At 48.7% G+C, this 20,711-nt stretch overlaps 1 protein-coding gene across 2 annotated transcripts in view; it reads left to right on the forward strand.

The window, feature by feature from the left end:
* Positions 1–20,711, forward strand: part of NR2C2 (nuclear receptor subfamily 2 group C member 2) — a 50,558-nt gene that overhangs the window by 22,311 nt on the left and 7,536 nt on the right. Inside the window, exons 6-12 of one of the 2 annotated variants that reach the window (XM_075995920.1) lie at positions 3,592–3,739; positions 7,253–7,346; positions 10,270–10,403; positions 13,634–13,811; positions 15,264–15,385; positions 16,871–17,010; positions 17,999–18,098. In XM_075995920.1, the coding sequence (XP_075852035.1) occupies positions 3,592–3,739; positions 7,253–7,346; positions 10,270–10,403; positions 13,634–13,811; positions 15,264–15,385; positions 16,871–17,010; positions 17,999–18,098 (916 nt within the window). Of the gene's footprint in view, positions 1–3,591; positions 3,740–7,252; positions 7,347–10,269; positions 10,404–13,633; positions 13,812–15,263; positions 15,386–16,870; positions 17,011–17,998; positions 18,137–20,711 lie in introns of both variants that reach the window. The other variant, XM_075995921.1, reaches the window with a different exon arrangement.

The following is a 20,711-nucleotide window of genomic DNA, read 5'->3' on the forward strand; positions in this document are numbered from 1 at the left end:
TTAATAATTTGCTTGACATCTGAAGGGATAAGACCTCGTGGGGGCGGCATTTTTTTCCCAGCCCGAGATTCGGCCTCTTTCCTCAGAGCAAACAAACGCGACTCCAGCCTGCAGCCAGGCTGTGCGTTCTCTTTTTATTTTTTGCTTTCTTTTTTTTACTTTTTGTTTTCTTTTTTTACTTTTTGCTTTCTCCTTTTATTTTTTGCTTTCTCCTTTTATTTTTTGCTTTCTCTTTTTATTTTTTGCTTTCTTTTTTATTTTTTACTTTTTTATTTTTTGCTTTCTCTTTTTATTTTTTGCTTTCTTTTTTTATTTTTTGCTTTCTTTTTTTTACTTTTTGCTTTCTTTTTTTACTTTTTGCTTTCTCCTTTTATTTTTTGCTTTCTCTTTTTATTTTTTGCTTTCTCTTTTTGTTTTTTGGTTTCTTTATTTTTTGCTTTTTTATTTTTTGCTTTCTTTTTTTATTTTTTGCTTTCTTTTTTTAGTTTTTGCTTTTTTATTTTTTGCTTTCTCTTTTTATTTTTTACTTTCTTTTTTTATTTTTTGCTTTTTTATTTTTTGCTTTCTTTTTTTATTTTTGGCTTTCTCTTTTTATTTTTTGCTTTCTTTTTTTTACTTTTTGCTTTCTTTTTTTACTTTTTGCTTTCTCCTTTTATTTTTTGCTTTCTCTTTTTGTTTTTTGCTTTCTTTTTTTTATTTTTTGCTTTCTTTTTTATTTTTTGCTTTCTCTTTTTATTTTTTGGTTTCTTTTTTTATTTTTTGCTTTTTTATTTTTTGCTTTCTTTTTTTTATTTTTTGCTTTCTTTTTTTAGTTTTTGCTTTTTTATTTTTTGCTTTCTCTTTTTATTTTTTACTTTCTTTTTTTTATTTTTTGCTTTTTCATTTTTTGCTTTCTTTTTTTATTTTTTGCTTTCTTTTTTTTATTTTTGGCTTTCTTTTTTTTATTTTTGGCTTTCTCTTTTTATTTTTTGCTTTCTTTTTTGGGGGTGACAGAGTCTCGCCCTGTCGCCCGGGCTGGAGTGCCATGGCGTCAGCCTCGCTCACAGCAGCCTCCAACTCCTGGCCTCCAGCGAGCCTCCCGCCTCAGCCTCCCTCCCGAGTAGCTGGGACTCCAGGCACGCGCCTCCACGCCTGGCTCGTTTTTTCTCTATATATATTAGCCGGCCAATTAATTTCTTTCTATTTATAGTAGAGACGGGGTCTCGCTCTTGCTCAGGTTTTGAACCTCTGACCTCGAACGAGCCTCCCTCCTCGGCCTCCCGGAGTGCCGGGATGACAGGCGTGAGCCTCCACACCCGAATAATTTTTTTCTATATACTTTCTGTTGGGCAATTAATTGCTTTCTATTTTTAGTAGAAACAGAGTCTCACTCTGTCTCAGGCTGGTCTTGAACTCCCGGCCTCGAGCGATCCTCCTGCCTCGGCCTCCCAGAGTGCCGGGATGACAGGCGTGAGCCTCCGCGCCCGGCCCAGCTCATTTCTCCTATTTTTTAGTTGTTCGGCTAATTTCTTTCCATTTTTAATTTTTGCTTTTAAGTTTATTTTTATATTTTAAGTTCTTTTATTCCATTTTATATTCAAACCTTATCAGATCTTTCTACTTTTAGTAGAGACGGGGTCTCGCTCTTGCTCAGGCTGGCCTCGAACTCCTGACCTCCAGCGATCCTCCCTCCTCGGCCTCCCAGAGTGCTGGGACGACAGGCGTGAGCCTCCGCGCCCGGCCCGGCTCCTTTTTTTCTATTTTTGGTTGTTTGGCTAATGTGTTTCCGTTTTCAATTTTGTTTTTTTAAGTTTAATTTTAAATTCTTTTATTTCATTTCATATTCAAACCTTATTGGATCTTTCTATTTTTTATTAGTAGAGACGGGGTCTCGCTCTTGCTCAGGCTGGCCTTGACCTCCTGACCTCGAGCGATCCTCCCGCCTCAGCCTCCCTCCCAAGTAGCTGGGACGACAGGCATGCGCCTCCACGCCCGGCTCATTTTTTTTCTATATATATTAGTTGGCCGATTAATTTCTTTCTATTTTTAGTAGAGACGGGGTCTCGCTCTTGCTCAGGCTGGTTTCAAACTCCTGGCCTCGAGCGAGCCTCCCGCCTCAGCCTCCCCTCCCGAGTAGCTGGGACGACAGCCATGCGCCGCCACGCCCGGCTCGTTTTTTTTTTTCTATATATTTTTAGTTGGCCGATTAATTTCTTTCTGTTTTTAGTAGAGACGGGGTCTCGCTCTTGCTCAGGCTGGCCTCGACCTCCTGACCTCGACCGATCCTCCTGCCTCGGCCTCCCAGAGCGCAGGGACGACAGGCGCGAGCCTCCGCGCCCGGCCCCCAGACGGGCTCTTAATATTTATTTTCCCCCAAGGAGACACCCCGGTAGGGCTGATGATTTTCAGGGCACGGGTCATTTTTTTTTTTTTTTTTTTTTTTTTTTTTAAGCACGGCACAACCGTGTCCTTGGATTCAAATCAAGGGAAGACGTCTACTTACTGGAACGTCCTCCTCCCTCTCCGGACCCCGGTTCCCCGCCCCGGGGGTCTCGTGACTCTGTTTCCCCTTTAGAACCGGCCTCCCCCCACCCCCCTCGAGCCCCAGAGCTCTCTGGACGACGGGGCGGACGGGAAGGGCCGCTAGACGTCTGTCCCGCCCCGTGACCACACGCACACACACACAGGTCGCCATGCAGGCTTTGCCCTGCGTAACCATGGCGACCGTTGCTAAGGCCGGTTTTCAGGGTCGGGCTCTGACGGCCCGAATGCTCGGACGTCCCGCTGAGGGGCTGGTTTTGGGGGTCGGGGGGCTCTGACGGCTCAGATGCTCGGACGTCCCGCTGAGGGGCTGGTTTTGGGGGTCGGGGGGCTTTGACGGCTGAAATGCTCGGACGTCCCGCTGAGGGGCTGGTTTTGGGGGTCGGGGGGCTTTGACGGCTCAAATGCTCGGACGTCCCACTAAGGGGCTGGTTTTCGGGGTCGGGGGGCCTCTATAGGGCTGGTTTTCTGGTCGGGGGGCTTTGACGGCTCAAATGCTCGAACATCCCCCTAAGGGGCTGGTTTTGGGGTTCAGGGAGCTCTGACAGCTCAGATGCTCAGATGTCCCGCTGAGGGGCTGGTTTTTGGGGTTGGTGGGCTTTGACGGCTCAAATGCTCAGATGTCCCGCTGAGGGGCTGGTTTTGGGGTTCAGGGGGCTTTGACGGCTCAAATGCTCAGATGTCCCGCTGAGGGGCCGGTTTTCGGGGTCGGGGGGCTTTGACGGCTCAAATGCTCGAACATCCCCCTAAGGGGCTGGTTTTGGGGTTCAGGGGGCTCTGACGGCTCAAATGCTCGGACGTCCCGCTGAGGGGCCGGTTTTCGGGGTCGGGGGGCTTTGACAACTCAAATGCTCAGACGTCCCACTAAGGGGCTGGTTTTCGGGGTTGGGGGGCTTTGACGGCTCAAATGCTCGGACGTCCCGCTAAGGGGCTGGTTTTGGGGTTCAGGGGGCTCTGACGGCTCAGATGCCCTGACGCCCCCAGCCGAGGGGCCGGTTTCCGGGGAGCCAGGCCCGCGTCCCTGGACCTGAGTGTTTCCTTCCGACCTGCGCCCCCGTGTTGTGGTTCCAGCCGTGCAGAGTGAGCGGAAGCCCTTCGACGTGCAGCGGGAGAAGCCCAGCAACTGCGCGGCCTCCACCGAGAAGATCTACATCCGGAAGGACCTGAGGAGCCCCCTCATCGCCACCCCCACCTTCGTGGCGGACAAAGATGGGGCCAGGTCAGTCCCCAGGCGGCCAAAGCCGGACGGGGGGGCAGGGACGGCGCCCTGGGCCTGGGGCGGCCCCCAACTCACGGCCGGACAGGCCTGGGGGGCTCCCCGTCTGCAGACGGGGTCAGAAATCTCCCCCCCCGTCTCGGCTCACGCCTGTCAGCCCGGCACTCTGGGAGGAGGCCGAGGAGGGAGGATCGCTCGAGGTCGGGAGTCGGAGGCCGGCCTGAGCATAAGCGCGAGACCCCGTCTCTACTGTAAAATATGAAGAAATCAATTGGCCAACTACAGTTATATGTCATCCGGGCGTGGTGGCGCGTGCCTGTGGTCCCAGCTACTCGGGAGGCCGAGGCAGGAGGATCGCTTGAGGTCGGGAGACCGAGGCCGGGCCTGAGTACAAGAGCGAAACCCCCGTCTCTGCTATAAAATAGGAAGAAATCAATTGGCCAACTACAGTTATATGTCATCCGGGCGTGGTGGCGCGTGCCTGTGGTCCCAGCTACTCAGGAGGCCGAGGCAGGAGGATTGCTTGAGGTCGGGAGTTGGAGGCCGGGCCTGAGCATAAGAGCGAGACCCCCGTCTCTGCTATAAAATAGAAAGAAATCAATTGGCCAACTACAGTTATATGTCATCCGGGCACGGTGGCGCGTGCCTGTGGTCCCAGCTACTCGGGAGGCCGAGGAGGGAGGATCGCTCGAGGTCGGGAGTCGGAGGCCGGGCCTGAGCATGAGAGCGAGACCCCGTCTCTACTGTAAAATAGAAAGAAATCAATTGGCCAGCTACAGTTATATGTCATCCGGGTGTGGTGGCGCGTGCCTGTGGTCCCAGCTACTCGGGAGGCCGAGGCAGGAGGATCGCTCGAGGTCGGGAGTCGGAGGCCGGCCTGAGCACAAGAGCGAGACCCCGTCTCTACTGTAAAATAGAAAGAAATCAATTGGCCAACTACAGTTATATGTCATCCGGGCGTGGTGGCGCGTGCCTGTGGTCCCAGCTACTCGGGAGGCCGAGGCAGGAGGATCGCTTGAGGTCGGGAGACCGAGGCCGGGCCTGAGCATAAGAGCGAGACCCCGTCTCTACTGTAAAATAGAAAGAAATTAATTGGCCAGCTACAAATATATATATATATATATGTATATAAAAAATGAGCCGGGCGTGGTGGCGCATGCCTGTAGTCCCAGCTACTCAGGAGGGAGGCCGAGGCGGGAGGATCGCTTGAGGTCGGGAGTTTGAGGCCAGCCTGAGCAAGAGCGAGACCCCGTCTCTACTAAAAAATTGAAATAGAAAGAAATGAGCTGGACAAGTAAAAATATATAGGAAAAATTTAGCCGGGCGTGGAGGCGCATACCTGTAGTCCCAGCTACTCGGGAGGGAGGCTGAGGCAGGAGGATCGCTGGAGGCCAGGAGTCGGAGGCTGCTGTGAGCGAGGCTGACGCCACTGCACTCACTCCAGCCTGGGCGACAGAGGGAGACTGTCTCAAAAAAATAAAATAAAATAAAATATAAAAAAATATAAAATAAAATAAGAAGATAAAAAAATAAAAGAAAGTAAAAGAAAGAAAATAAAATAAGATAAAAATATATAAAATATAATAAAATATAAAATAAAATAAATAAAGTAAAATAAAATGAGGAAATAAAAAAATAAATGAAAGGCCGGGCGCGGTGGCTCACGCCTGTAATCCTAGCTCTCTGGGAGGCCGAGGCGGGAGGATTGCTCGAGGTCAGGAGTTCGAAACCAGCCTGAGCAAGAGCGAGACCCCGTCTCTATTATAAATAGAAAGAAATTAATTGGCCAACTGATATATATAAAAAAAAATTAGCCGGGCATGATGGCGCATGCCTGTAGTCCCAGCTACTTGGGAGGCTGAGGCAGGAGGATCGCTTGAGCCCAGGAGTCGGAGGCTGCTGTGAGCGAGGCTGATGCCACGACACTCACTCTAGCCTGGGCAACAAAGCGAGACTGTGTCTCAAAAAAATAAAATGAAATGAAATATTAAAAAACATAAAATAAAATAAGATAAAAAAATAAAAGAAAGTAAAAGAAAGAAAATAAAATAAGATAATAAAAAATATATAAAATATAATAAAATATAAAATAAAGTAAAACAAGGAAATAAAAAATAAAAGAAATGAAGTAAAATAAGAAAAGAAAAGAAAATGTAATAAAATATAAAATAAAATAAAATAAGAAAATAATAAAAGAAAGTAAAAGAAATAAAATAAGAAAATAAAAAATATATAAAATATAAAATTAAAGTAAAATAAAACAAGGAAATAAAAAAATAAAAGAAATAAAGTAAAATAAAAGAAAATAAAGTAAAATAAAATAAAAGAAAAGAAACAAAGTAAAATAATAAAATAAAAAATAAAATAGTAAAATAAGAAAATAAAAAATAAAAGAAACAAAGTAAAATAAAAAATAAAATATAAAAAAGTAAAATAAGAAAATAAAAAATAAAAGAAAGTAAAAGAAACAAAGAAAAATAAAAAATAAAGTAAAATAAGAAAATAAAAAATAAAAGAAACAAAGAAAAATAATAAAATAAATAAAATAAAGTAAAATAAGAGAATAAAAAGTAAAAGAAAATAAAAGAAAATAAAAACAATAAAAGAAAGTATAATAAAATATAAAGGAAAGTAAATAAAAAAAAGTAAACTAAAACAAGAAAATAAAATAAACAAAATAAAATGAAACAGAGGAGGGGAACAAGCACCCTATAACCGCGCCGTCCCACAAAGACCCGGACTCTTTCCGGACGATGAGCCTCCCTTTTCCTGGCAGAGCCTCGGCCTCCCCCGGCAGCCGGTCTTCAAGGCGCTTGGGGGCCCGTCCCTGCGTCCGTCCCCTGTCACCCGAGCCAGGTCCCGGCTTGTCACTGCAGAGAACTGGGGGGGGGGGGGGAGGCTGTCCCCGCCGGCCTCTGGGAGGCCGGGCCTCAGCCCAGCCTTCCCACTGCGGGGAGGCCGTTCCCGGGCGGCCGAGGGACCGACCGGCGCAGGGCGTGAGCTACTCTGGGCTTCTCTTTTTTTTTTTTGGAGACCGAGTCTCGCTCTGTCGCCCGGGCTAGAGTGAGCGCCGTGGCGTCAGCCTCGCTCACAGCAGCCTCCAACTCCTGGCCTCCAGCGAGCCTCCTGCCTCGGCCTCCCTCCCGAGTAGCTGGGACGACAGGCACGCGCCACCACGCCCGGCTCGTTTTTTCTATAGATTTTTAGTTGTCCAGCTCATTTCTTTCTATTTTTTTTTTTTTAGTAGAGACGGGGCCTCGCTCTTGCTCAGGCTGGCCTCGACCTCCCGACCTCGAGCGATCCTCCCGCCTCGGCCTCCCTCCCGATTAGCTGGGACGACAGGCATGCGCCACCACGCCCGGCTCGTTTTTTTCTTTATATATTTTTAGTTGGCCAATTTAATGTCTATTTATAGCAGAGACGGGGTCTCGCTCTTGCTCAGGCTGGCCTCGAGAGCGATCCTCCCTCCTCGGCCTCCGCCGCGCCAACTCTTGGGTTTCTTTGTGTCTCAAATAGACAGACAGGCCTCCTGGACCCGGGGATGCTCGTCAACATCCAGCAGCCTCTGATCCGCGAGGACGGGACGGTCCTCCTGGCCGCGGACTCCAAGGTGAGGTCCCCCCGTCTGCCTCCATCTGCCCGGGCCTCCTTCCCTCCGCCGAGTTGGCCGGGCGGGCGGCGGCGGCGGCTCCCCTGCGTGCCCCGGCCTCGCTGTGAGTGACCGACTCGCGTCTCTGTCTGCATCTGGTCTTGCAGAAGCTACCCCGGGGGTTTGTGTGGGAGAGGTGAGGCTGGCGACTGTCATGCCGGGACTCTGGGAGGAGGCCCAGGAGGGAGGATCGCTGGAGGTCAGGAGTCGGAGGCTGGCCTGAGCAAGAGCGAGACCCCGTCTCTACTGAAAAAATAGAGATTTCTTAGACGACTAAAAATATAGAGAGAGATCAGATGAGCCTGGCGTGGTGGCGCATGCCTGGAGTCCCAGCTACTCGGGAGGGAGGCCGAGGAGGGAGGATCGCTGGAGGTCGGGAGTCGGAGGCCGGGCCTGAGCACAAGAGCAGAGACCCCGTCTCTACTGAAAATAGAAAGAAATGGGCTGGACAGCTAAAAATAGAGAGAAGAACTGTAATCTCAGCTACTCGGGAGGCCGAGGAAGGAGGATCGCTGGAGGTCAGGAGTCGGAGGCCGGCCTGAGCAAGAGCGAGACCCCGTCTCTACTAAAAACAGAAAGAAATGGGCTGGACAACTAATATATATAGAAAAAACGAGCCGGGCGTGGAGGCGCACGCCTGTCGTCCCAGCTACTCGGGAGGGAGGCCGAGGCGGGAGGCTCACTGGAGGCCAATGGTCGGAGGCCGCTGTGAGCGAGGCTGACGCCACGGCACTCACTCCAGCCCCGGCAACAGAGCGAGACTCTGTCTCAACAACAGAAAAAAGAAAAAACGAGCCGGGCGTGGTGGCGCACGCCTGGAGTCCCAGCTACCCGGGAGGGAGGCCGAGGCGGGAGGCTGGCGTCGCGGGTCGCACGGCCTCTCCTAGGGTCACACTTCTGGGTTTGCGCGTCGGCCGTTTCTGCCCGGCCGCCTTCCTGAGGGGCTGCGTCTCCTGCCGGCCCCACGGCCGCCTGGCCTCGCGCCGCGCCCCGCGCCCGTCCGTCCGTCTGTCCGTCCGTCCGTCTGTCCGTCCGTCCGTCTGTCCGTCCGTCCGTCTGTCCGTCTGTCCGGCTGTCGCCTTCCTGCGGATGGGGGGACACTCGGTGGCGGGCAGGACATGCACTTCTGCTGCTGCTTCCGTCGTTGTTTGCGTTTCTGTTGTTGTTTCTGTTGTTGTTATTTATTCTTCTGTTGTTGTTTCTATTATTATTATTTATGCTTCTGTTATTGTTTCTATTATTATTATTTATACTTCTGTTATTGTTTCTATTATTATTATTATTTACACTTTCATTATTTCTCTTACTACATTTCTATTATTATTTCTATTATTTACACTTTTATTATTTCTATTATTATTTACATTTCCATTATTATTTCTGTCATTGTTTACATTTCTATTGTTATTTCTATTACTCACATTTCTATTATTTCCACTTTTATTGTTATTTCTATTATTATTACTTACACTTCCATTACTATTTCTATTATTATTTACATTTCTATTATTATTATTTATACTTCTATTATTATTTCTATTATTTACATTTCTATTATTATTATTTATACTTCTATTATTATTTCTATTATTTACATTTCTAATGTTATTTGCATTTCTATTTCTTTTTTTTCATTTCTATTGTTATTTATATTTCTATTGTTATTTCTATTATTATTTACATTTCTATTGTTATTCTATTATTATTTACATTTCTATTGTTATTTCTATTATTATTTACACTTCTATTGTTATTTCTATTATTATTTACATTTCTATTGTTATTTCTATTATTATTTACATTTCTATTGTTATTTCTATTATTATTTACATTTCTATTGTTATTTCTATTATTTCTTACACTTCCATTATTGTTTCTATTATTGTTTACACTTCTATTATTATTTCTATAATTTACATTTCTATTGTTATTTCTATTATTTACATTTCTATTGTTATTTCTATTATTATTTACACTTCTATTGTTATTTCTATTATTTCTTACACTTCCATTATTATTTCTATTATTGTTTACACTTCTATTATTATTTCTATAATTTACATTTCTATTGTTATTTCTATTATTATTTACATTTCTATTATTTCTATTATTTACATTTCTATTATTATTTCTATTATTTACATTTCTATTATTTCTATTATTATTATTTACATTTCTATTGCTATTTCTATTATTATTGTTTACGCTTCTATTATTATTTCTATTATTATCATTATTTACACTTCTATTATTCTTCTATTGACTTTCATTACTATTTTATTTTTTTATTAATATTTTTTTTTTTTGAGACAGAGTCCCGCTCTGTCGCCCGGGCCGGAGTGAGCGCCGTGGCCTCAGCCTCGCTCACAGCAGCCTCCGACTCCTGGCCTCAATCAAGCAAGCCTCCCGCCTCGGCCTCCCTCCCGAGTAGCTGGGACCACAGGCACGCGCCACCGCGCCCGGCTACTTTTTCTATTTTTAGTTGTTTGGCTAATTTCTTTCTGTTTATAGTAGAGACGGGGTCTCGCTCTTGCTCAGGCTGGCCTCGACCTCCTGGCCTCCAGCGAGCCTCCCGCCTCGGCCTCCCAGAGTAGCTGGGACCGCAGGCGTGCGCCTCCACGCCCGGCTCATTTGATCTCTCTATATATATTTCTTTGGTTGTCCAATTAATTTCTTTCTGTTTCTAGTAGAGACGGGGTCTCTGGCTCTTGCTCAAGGCCAAGCCTCCAACTCCCGACCTCCAGCGAGCCTCCCTCCCCGGCCTCCCCCCCCCCCAGAGTGCCGGGACGACTGACAGGCGTGAGCCCCCGCGCCCGGCCTGTTTTATTTCGTCTTAGATGTCAGTGACTCACGCCGTGCTCTCGCTGCTCTGTGTGTGCCTCAGGCCGAGACAAGCCAGGGCGCCCTGGGCACGCTGGCCAACGTGGTGACCTCCCTCGCCAGCCTCAGCGAGTCCCTCAGCAACGGCGACGCTTCAGACATCCCGCCCGAGGACCAGTCCGCCAGCGAGATCACTCGGTACGGGCCCCCGCGGGGGGCCGAGGGTGGCGTTTCCGCGGCCACGGGGCAGTTTAATCGAGGGCCGTAAAACCGTCCTGGTGACCGTGTACACCGGTCTCAAGTTTGAAATTAATAATAACTACGGAGGCCGGGCCCGGAGGCTCACGCCTGTCATCCCGGCACTCTGGGAGGAGGCCGAGGAGGGAGGATCGCGCTCGAGGTCAGGAGGTCGAGGCCAGCCTGAGCAAGAGCGAGACCCCGTCTCTAGTATAAATAGAAAGAAATTAATTGGCCAACTAATATATATATAGAAAAAACGAGCCGGGCGTGGAGGCGCATGCCTGGAGTCCCAGCTACTCTGGGAGGGAGGCCGAGGCAGGAGGCTCGATTGAGGCCAGGAGTCGGAGGCTGCTGTGAGCGAGGCTGACGCCACGGCACTCACCCTAGCCCGGGCGACAAAGTGAGACTCTGTCTCAAAAAAATAAAATGAAATAACTAGGGAGGCCGGGCGTGGAGGCTCACGCCTGTGATCCCAGCACTCTGGGAGGCCGAGGAGGGAGGATCGTTCGAGGTCGGGAGTTGGAGGCCAGCCTGAGCAAGAGCAAGACCCCGTCTCTACTAAAAATAGAAAGAAATGACTTAGATGACTAAAAATATATACATAGATAAAATGAGCCGGGCGCGGAGGCTCACGCCTGTCGTCCCAGCACTCTGGGAGGCCGAGGCGGGAGGATCGCTCGAGGTCAGGAGTTGGAGGCCAGCCTGAGCAAGAGCCAGACCCCGTCTCTACTAAAAATAGAAAGAAAGGACTTAGATGACTAAAAATATATATATATATATAGAAAAAATGAGCCGAGCGTGGAGGCGCATGCCTGTAGTCCCAGCTACTGGGGAGGGAGGCCGAGGCGGGAGGCTCGCTTGAGGTCGGGAGTTGGAGGGCAGCGTGAGCAAGAGCGAGACCCTGTCTCTACTAAAAAAAAAAAAAAATAGAAATTAGCTGGACAACTAAAAATATATAGAAAAAATGAGCCAGGCGCGGAGGCTCAGGCCTGTCATCCCAGCACTCTGGGAGGCCGAGGCAGGAGGATCGCTCGAGGTCAGGAGTTGGAGGCCAGCCTGAGCAAGAGCCAGACCCCGTCTCTACTAAAAAAAAAAAAAAAATAGAAGGAAATGAGCTGGACGACTAAAAATATACAGAAAAACGGAGCCGGGCGTGGAGGCGCACGCCTGTAGTCCCAGCTACTCGGGAGGGAGGCCGAGGCGGGAGGATCGCTGGAGGCCAGGAGTCGGAGGCTGCTGTGAGCGAGGCTGACGCCACGGCGCTCACTCCAGCCCGGGCGACAGAGCGAGACTCTGACTCAGAAAGAAAAAAAAAAGAAACTGTGTGTGAAGATGGATTATAGGTCGACACCTAAGTTGATATGTGGAAAATACACAAGCTTTTGTTATCGGCAGCTGGAATTTGTTTTTTTTTTTCCAAGACAGAGTCTCGCTCTGTCGCCCGGGCTGGAGTGAGTGCCGTGGCGTCAGCCTCGCTCACAGCAGCCTCCGACTCCTGGCCTCGAGCGAGCCTCCTGCCTCGGCCTCCCTCCCGAGTAGCTGGGACTACAGGCGTGCGCCCCCACGCCCGGCTCGTTTTTTCTATATGTATTTTTAGTTGTCCAGCTCATTTCTTTTTATTTTTAATTATTTGAAACTTTTTTTCAGTTGGCCAATTCATATCTTTCTATTTTTAATTATTTTGTTTTTGTTGGCCAACTAATTTGTGTTTTCAATTATTTTTTTCAGTTGGCCAATTAATTTCTTTCTATTTTTGACTATTTTTAATTCTATTTTTTAGTTAGCCAATTCTTTTCTTTCTATTTTTATGTATTTTTATTTTTTTTTAGTTGGCCAATTCATTTCTTTCTATTTTTAATCATTTTTAATTATATTTTTTAGTTAGCCAATTCTTTTCTTTCTATTTTTATGTATTTTTATTTTTTTTTAGTTGGCCAATTCATTTCTTTCTATTTTTAATCATTTTTAATTGTATTTTTTAGTTAGCCAATTCTTTTCTTTCTATTTTTATGTATTTTTAATTTTTTTTAGTTGGCCAATTCATTTCTTTCTATTTTTAATCATTTTTTATTATTTTTTTTTAGTTGGCCCATTCATTTCTTTCTATTTTTAATCATTTTTAATTATTTTTTTTAGTTGGCCAATTCATTTTTTTCTATTTTTAATCATTTTTAATTATTTTTTTTAGTTGGCCAATTCATTTTTTTCTATTTTTAATCATTTTTAATTTTTTTTTAGTTGGCCAATTAATTTCTTTCTATTTTTAATTATTTTTAATTATGTTTTTTAGTTGGCCAATTCATTTCTTTCTATTTTTAATCGTTTTTAATTATGTTTTTTAGTTGGCCAATTCATTTCTTTCTATTTTTAATCGTTTTTAATTATGTTTTTTAGTTGGCCAATTCATTTCTTTCTATTTTTAATCGTTTTTAATTCTATTTTTTAGTGGGCCAATTCATTTCTTTCTATTTTTAATTATTTTTTTTTTCAGTTGGCCAATTCATTTCTTTCTATTTTTAATCCTTTTTAATTCTATTTTTTAGTTGGCCAATTCATTTCTTTCTATTTTTAATTATTTTTTTTAGTTGGCCAATTCATTTCTTTCTATTTTTAATCATTTTTAATTATTTTTTTTTTCACTTGGCCAATTCATTTGTTTCTGTTTTTAGTCATTTTTAATTATTTTTTTTTTCAGTTGTCCAATTCATTTCTTTCTATTTCTGATTATCTTTCATTATTTTTGTTGTTGTTGTTGTTGGCCAATTGATTTCTTTCTATTTTTTAGTAGAGGTGGGGGTCTCCCTCTTGCTCAGGCTGGCCTCCACCTCCCGGCCTCCAGCGATCCTCCCGCCTCGGCCTCCCGCAGTGCTGAGATCACAGGCGTGGGCCTCCGCAGCGCCCGGCTAAATTTTTCTACGTATATTTTTAGTTGGCCGATTAATTTCGTCCTATTTTTTTTGTTGTTGTTGTTAGCAGAGACGGGGGGGTCTCGCTCCTGCTCAGGCCCGGCCTCCGCCTCCCGACCTCGAGCGATCCTCCCTCCCCGGCCTCCCAGCCTGAGCCTCCTCTCCCGGCCCTGCACCTGGGATTTAATTTTACCTTTTTGTCCCCCCCGAAATGCACTTTTTTTTTTCTTTCCTGAGTCGCGTCCCTCCCTCCTTTTTTCTCCCCCCCCCTCTCTGCTCCAGGGCCTTCGACACCTTAGCCAAAGCTCTCACCACGGCGGACAGCGCCTCGCCCCCCAGCCTCGGGGACGGGGTGGACGCGGGCGGCGGGGGCGGCATCCACGTCATCAGCAGGGACCAGTCCACCCCCATCATCGAGGTTGAGGGGCCTCTCCTCTCCGACACCCACGTCACCTTCAAGGTGGGTAGCTTCGGCCCCGGCCTCCCCTCCCGGCCTCCCCTCCCCTCCCTGACCTGCTCTGCGGCTGACGGCGGTCGAAAAATTCCAGGCCGGGTGCAGCGGGGGTGGGGGGCTCACGCCTGTCGTCCCCCGGCACTCTGGGAGGCCGAGGAGGGAGGATCGCTTGGAGGCCAGGAGGTCGAGGCCGGCCTCTGAGCAAGAGCGAGACCCCCGTCTCTACTCAAAAAAAAAAAAAAAAAAAAAAAATAGAAAGAAATGAGCCGGGCAACTGAAAATATAGAGAAAAAAAAATGAGCCGGGCGTGGTGGCGCATGCCTGTAGTTCTAGCTTGCTCGGGAGGGAGGCCGAGGCCGGAGGATCGCTCGAGGTCAGGAGTTGGAGGCCAGGCTGAGCAAGAGCGAGACCCCGTCTCTAGTAAAAAAAAAAAAAAATAGAAATGAGCTGGACAACTAAACAAATATAAATATATATAGAAAAAATGAGCAGGGCACGGAGGTGCGTGACTGTAGTTCCAGCTACTTTGGGAGGCCGAGGAAGGAGGATCGCTCAAGGACAGGAGTTGGAGGCCAGCCTCAGCAACAGCGAGCCCCTGTCTCTACTAAAAAATATATAAAGAAACTAATTGGCCAGATAAAACTATATAGAAAAAAATGAGCCGGGCGTGGTGGCGCACGCCTGTAGTCTCAGGTACTTGGGTGGAGGCCGAGGCGGGAGGATCGCTCAAGGTCAGGAGTTTGAGGCCAGGCTGAGCAAGAGCGAGACCCCGTCTCTATTAATAATAAAAAAAGATTAGGAGGACAACTAAAAAATAAATAGAAAAAAACGAGCCGGGCGTGGTGGCGCGTGCCTGTAGTCCCAGCTACTCGGGAGGGAGGCCGAGGCGGGAGGATCGCTTGAGGCCAGGAGTTCGAGGTCAGCCTCAGCAAGAGCGAGACCCCGTCTCTACTAAAAAAATAGAAAGAAATGAGCCGGACAACTAAAAATATATACAGAAAAAACGAGCCGGGCGTGGTGGCGCACGCCTGAAGTCCCAGCTACTCGGGAGGGAGGCCGAGGCAGGAGGATCGCTCAAGACGAGTAATTTGAAACCAGCCTGAGCAAGAGCGAGACCCCGTCTTTAGTAAAAAAAAAAAAAAAAAAAAAAAATAGAAAGAAATTAGTGGAAAAACTAAAACTATATAGAAAAAAACGAGCCGGGCGTGGAGGCGCACGCCTGTGGTCCCAGCTACCCGGGAGGGAGGAGGCCGAGGCAGGAGGCTCATTGCTGGAGGCCAGGAGTCGGAGGCCGCTGTGAGCGAGGCTGACGCCACGGCGCTCATCTCCAAAAAAAAAAAATGGGAGTCGGGGACTCCGGCTGCCCCTGGGGTTGGCTAGCCGCAGCGCCAAGCGCCGGGAGCCGCAGCTGGGCCTCGCCCCGGCCTCACCCCCGCGCCGGCCTCCCCCGTCCCGCAGCTGACGATGCCCAGCCCGATGCCCGAGTACCTCAACGTGCACTACATCTGCGAGTCCGCCTCGCGCCTGCTCTTCCTGTCCATGCACTGGGCCCGCTCCATCCCCGCCTTCCAGGCGCTCGGGTAAGTGGCCGCCTCTTCCCCTCTCTCTGCTGCTGCTGCTGTCCCCACGCCCGGGGGCCTGTCCCTGCCCGGGGATTAGTGGAAAAACTAAAACTATATAGAAAAAAACTAGCCGGGCGTGGAGGCTCAACGCCTGTGTCGTCCCAGCCCTCTGGGAGGAGGCCGAGGAGGGAGGATCGCTCGAGGTCGGAGGCTCAACGCCTGTGTCGTCCCAGCTCTCTGGGAGGAGGCCGAGGAGGGAGGATCGCTCGAGGTCAGGAGTTGGAGGCCAGCCTCTGAGCAAGAGCGAGACCCCGTCTCTACTATAAATAGAAAGAAATGAGCTGGGCAACTAAAAATATATAGAAAAACTGTCATCCCAGCTCTCTGGGAGGAGGCCGAGGCGGGAGGATCGCTCGAGGCCGGGATGTGGAGGCCAGCCTCTGAGCAAGAGCGAGACCCCGTCTCTACTATAAATATAGAAAGAAATTAATTGGCCAACTAATATAATAACTAATATATATAAAAACGAGCCGGGCGTGGTGGCGCATGCCTGTAGTCCCAGCTACTCGGGAGGGAGGCCGAGGCGGGAGGATCGATCGAGGCCGGGAGTTGGAGGCCGGCCTGAGCAAGAGCGAGACCCCGTCGGTAATGAAGATAGAAAGAAATTAATCAGCCAACGAATATATTAATTAATATACATAAAAAATAAATATATTATATTAACTAATATATATAAAAATTATCTGGGCGTGGTGTCGCATGCCTGTAGTCCCAGCTACTCTGGGAGGAGGCCGAGGCGGGAGGATCGCTTGAGGTCAGGAGTTGGAGGCCAGCCTGAGCAAGAGCGAGACCTTTTCTCTACTAAAAAAAAAAAAAAAAAAAAAAAACAAATTAATTGGACAATTAAAAATATATATAGAAAAAATTAGCCAGACGCGGTGGCTCACACCTGTCATCCCAGCACTCTGGGAGGCCGAGGCGGGAGGATCGCTCGAGGTCAGGAGTTCGAGACCAGCCCGAGCAAGAGCGAGACCCCGTCTCTACTAAACATAGAAAGAAATTCACTGGGCAACTAAAACTACATAGAAGAAAAAAAAAAAATACGAGCCGGGCGTGGAGGCGCACGCCTGTCGTCCCAGCTCCTCGGGGGAGGGAGGCCGAGGCGGGAGGCTCAGTCGAGGCCAGGACTCGGAGGCTGCTGTGAGCGAGGCCGACGCCACGGCACTCACTCCGGCCCCGGGCGACAGAGCGAGACTCTCGTCCCCCCAAAAACATTCACAGAAGCGTGGGCCCCGCTCGAGAATCTTAAGGAAATGTCTTTAAATGGCCGAATTTACCACGCTCGGGGGGGAACCGAAGCGAGGACTCTCGGGGGACTCGCGGGGTCGGTCCCCGCGTCCGGGGAGGGCCGGGGCTCGGGGTCCGCCGTCCGTCCGTCCGTCCGTCCGTGGGGCGTGGGGGCCGCCCCTCACCCGGCCGCCCGCCCGCCCGCCGTGTCCCCAGGCAGGACTGCAACACCAGCCTGGTCCGGGCCTGCTGGAACGAGCTGTTCACGCTGGGCCTGGCCCAGTGCGCCCAAGTCATGAGCCTGTCGACCATCCTGGCCGCCATCGTGAACCACCTGCAGAACAGCATCCAGGAAGGTAGGTCCGGGGTCCGTTTGTCCCCCCCGGGGCCATCGCCGTGGCGGGGAGGCCCGGCGGGGAGGCCGGGCCGCGTAGCTTTCCGGCCTCTGCCACTCTCTGTGCTGAGCTCAGCTGCCCTCCGGGGCGTGCAGCGAGTGCGGGAAAGAAGACAAGATTTCGGGCGTCGGGTCCCCGGCACTCCGGGAGGCCGAGGAGGGAGGATCGGCTCGCTCTCGAGGTCGGGAGTTGGAGGCCGGCCTGATGAGCAAGAGGGAGACGCCCCCACACCCTGTCTCTATTGTCAATAGAAAGCAGTTAGCTGGGAAACTAAAAATATATATAGAGAGAGAAGCAATGAGCAGGGCGTGGTGGCGCGTGGCCACGCGGGAGGGAGGCCGAGGCGGGAGGATCGCTTTGGAGGTCGGGAGTTGGAGGCCGGCCTAGGCAAGAGCAAGACCCCGTCTCTACTAAAAAAAAAAAAATGTAGAAAGAAACGAGCTGGACGACTAAAAATATATATAGAGAGAGAAAATATTACCAGGGCGTGGTGGCGCGCGCCTGTAGTCCCAGCTACCCGGGAGGGAGGCCGAGGAGGGAGGATCGCTTGAGCTTAGGAGTTTGAAACAAAGCTGGGCAAGAGCGAGACCCCGTCTCTAATAGAAATAGAAATAAATTAATTGGCCAACTAATATATATAGAAAAAACGAGCCGGGCGTGGTGGCGCATGCCTGTAGTCCCAGCTACTCGGGAGGGAGGCCGAGGCGGGAGGATCGCTGGAGGTCGGGAGTTGGAGGCCGGCCTGAGCAAGAGCGAGACCCCGTCTCTACTAAAAATAGAAATTTATTATTATAAAAACATATATATATATAGAAAAATTGAACAGGGCGAAGGAGGGAACCTCTGTCTCAAAAAAAAAAAAAAAGGAGGAGAGCGAGGCTGGCCTCCCCGTTGGGCCTCCCCAGCCAGCCTCCCTCAGGCGGGGCCTCCGGGGCGGGTGTCTCTGCAGACAAGCTGTCGGGCGAGCGGATCAAGCAGGTGATGGAGCACATCTGGAAGCTGCAGGAGTTCTGCAACAGCATGTCCAAGCTGGACATAGACGGCTACGAGTACGCATACCTTAAAGCTATAGTTCTCTTTAGCCCCGGTAAGCCACGCGGCGGGGGTCGCGACCCTAGGGTCCCGACCCGAATCCTAACCCTGTACTAAACCCGAACCTAACCCTAACCCTAACCCTAACCCTAACCTTAACCCTAAACCCTAACACTAACCCTAACTCTAACCCTGAACTAAACCCCAACCTAACCCTAACCCTAAACTAAACCCTAACCCGAACCATAACCCTAAACACTAACTCTAACCCTAACCCTAACCCTAGCCCTAAACCCAAACCCTACCCCTAAACTAAACCCGAACCTTAACCCTAAACCCTGAACACTAACCCTAAACTAAACCAGAACCTAACCCGAACCCTAACCCTAACCCGAACCCTAACCCTAACCCGAACCCTAACCGGAACCTTAACCCTAAACCCTAACGCTAAACCCAAACCCTACCCATAACCCTAAACCCAAACCCTAACCCTAAACCCTGACCCGAACGATAACCCTAAACCCTGACCCTAACCCTAAACCCTAACCTTCAAGCTATAGTTCTCTTTAGCCCCGGTAAGCCACAGTGCGTGGGTCGCGATCCTACTGTCCCGACCTGAATCCTAACCCTAACACTAAACCCGAACCCTAACCCTAACCCGAACCTTAACCTTAAACCCTAAACACTAACCATAACCCGAACCCTAACCCAAACCCGAACCTTAACCCTAAACCCTAACCCTAAACCCAAACCCTAACCATAACCCTAAACCCAAACCCTAAACCCTAACACTAACCCTAAACCCAAACCCTAACCATAACCCTAAACCCTGACCCGAACCCTAAACCCTAAACCCAAACCCTAACCCTAAACCCTGACCCTAATCCTAAATCCTAAACCCTAACCCTAACCTTAAAGCTATAGTTCTCTTTAGCCCCAGTAAGCCACACGGCGAGGGTCGTGATCCTACTGTCTCGACCCGAATCCTAACCCTAACACTAAACCCGAACCCTAACCTGAAACCGAAACTTAACCCTAAACCCTAACTCTAAACCCTGAACCTTAACCTTAACCCTAACCCTAAACCCTAACACTAATCTTAAAGCTAAAGTTCTCCTTAGCCCCATAAGCCACGCGGCAGGGGTCGCGACCCTAGTGTCCCCACCCGAATCCTAACCCTAACACTAAACCCGAACCCAAATCTTAACCCTAACCCTAAACCCGAACCCTAATCCATAACCCTAAACCCTAACCCTGATTCCTAACCCTAACCCCTAACCTTAAAGCTATAGTTCTCTTTAGCCCCGGTAAGCCACGGTGCGGGAGTCACGGCCTACTGTACCGACCCGAATCCTAACCCTAACACTAAACCCAAACCTTAACCCTAAACCCTAACCCTAACCCTAAACCCTAACCCTAACCTTAAAGCTAAAGTTCTCTTTAGCCCCAGTAAGCCACGGTGCAGGAGTCGAAACCCTACAGTCCCGACCCAAATCCTAACCCTAACACTAAACCCGAACCTTAACCCTAAAACCTAACCTAAACCCTAACCCTAACCTTAAAGCTAAAGTTCTCTTTAGCCCAATAAGCCACGCGGCAGGGGTCGTGACCCTAGTGTCCCGACGCGAATCCTAACTCTAAAACTAAACCCTAACGCTAAACCCGAACCCTAACCCTAACCCGAGGGTCCCGAGCCAAACCCTAACCCTAACACTAACACTAACCCTAAAATTAACCCTAACCCTAACCCTAAACCCTAATCTTAACCCAATCCTGAAAACTATAATTCCCTTAAGCCCTGGTAAGCCACGAGGCGGAGGTCCCAACCCTTAGGTCCCGAACCCTAACCTTAACCCTAACCCTAAGGTCCCTAACACTAAACCCGAACCCTACCGTAAACCGTAACCCTAACCCAAACCTTAACCCAAAACCCGAACCATAAACCTAACCCGAACCTTAACCCTAAACCTGAACCCTAACCCTAACCCTTAAACCTAACCCGAACCTTAACCCTAAACCCAAACCCTAACCCTAACCCTAACCCTAACCCTAAGGTCCCGAACCCTAACCATAACCCTAACACTAAACCCGAACCCTAACCCTAAACCGTACCCCTAACCCAAAACCCAAACCATAAACCTAACCCTTAAACCTAACCCGAACCTTAAGCCTAAACGCAAACCCTAATCCTAATCCCTAACCCACCCCTAATCCTAACCCCAACCCATACCCAAACCCCAACCCAAACCAGAACCCTAACCTAACACTAAACCCGAACCCTAACCCTAAACCTAAACCCAAACCCTAAACCTAACCCTAATCCTGACCTTAAAGGTATAGTTCTCTTTTACCTCGGTAAGCGACGCGACGGGGGTTGGGACCCTAGGGTCCCTAACCCTAAACCTAAACCCTAACCTTAACTCTAACACAAACCTAAACCCTAACTCTAACCTGAACCTTAACCTTAACCCTGACCCTAAAACCTAAGCCCTAAACCTAACCTTAACCCTAAACCCACACCCTAACCCTAAACCCTAACCCTAACAATAACCGTAACACTAACCCTAAACCCTACAATAAACGCTAACACTAACCCTAAACCCTAACCTTCAACCTAAACCCTAAACTTA

The sequence above is a fragment of the Microcebus murinus genome, chromosome 20 (genome assembly GCF_040939455.1).
Source record: "Microcebus murinus isolate Inina chromosome 20, M.murinus_Inina_mat1.0, whole genome shotgun sequence".
Taxonomy (NCBI): Eukaryota; Metazoa; Chordata; class Mammalia; order Primates; family Cheirogaleidae; genus Microcebus; species Microcebus murinus.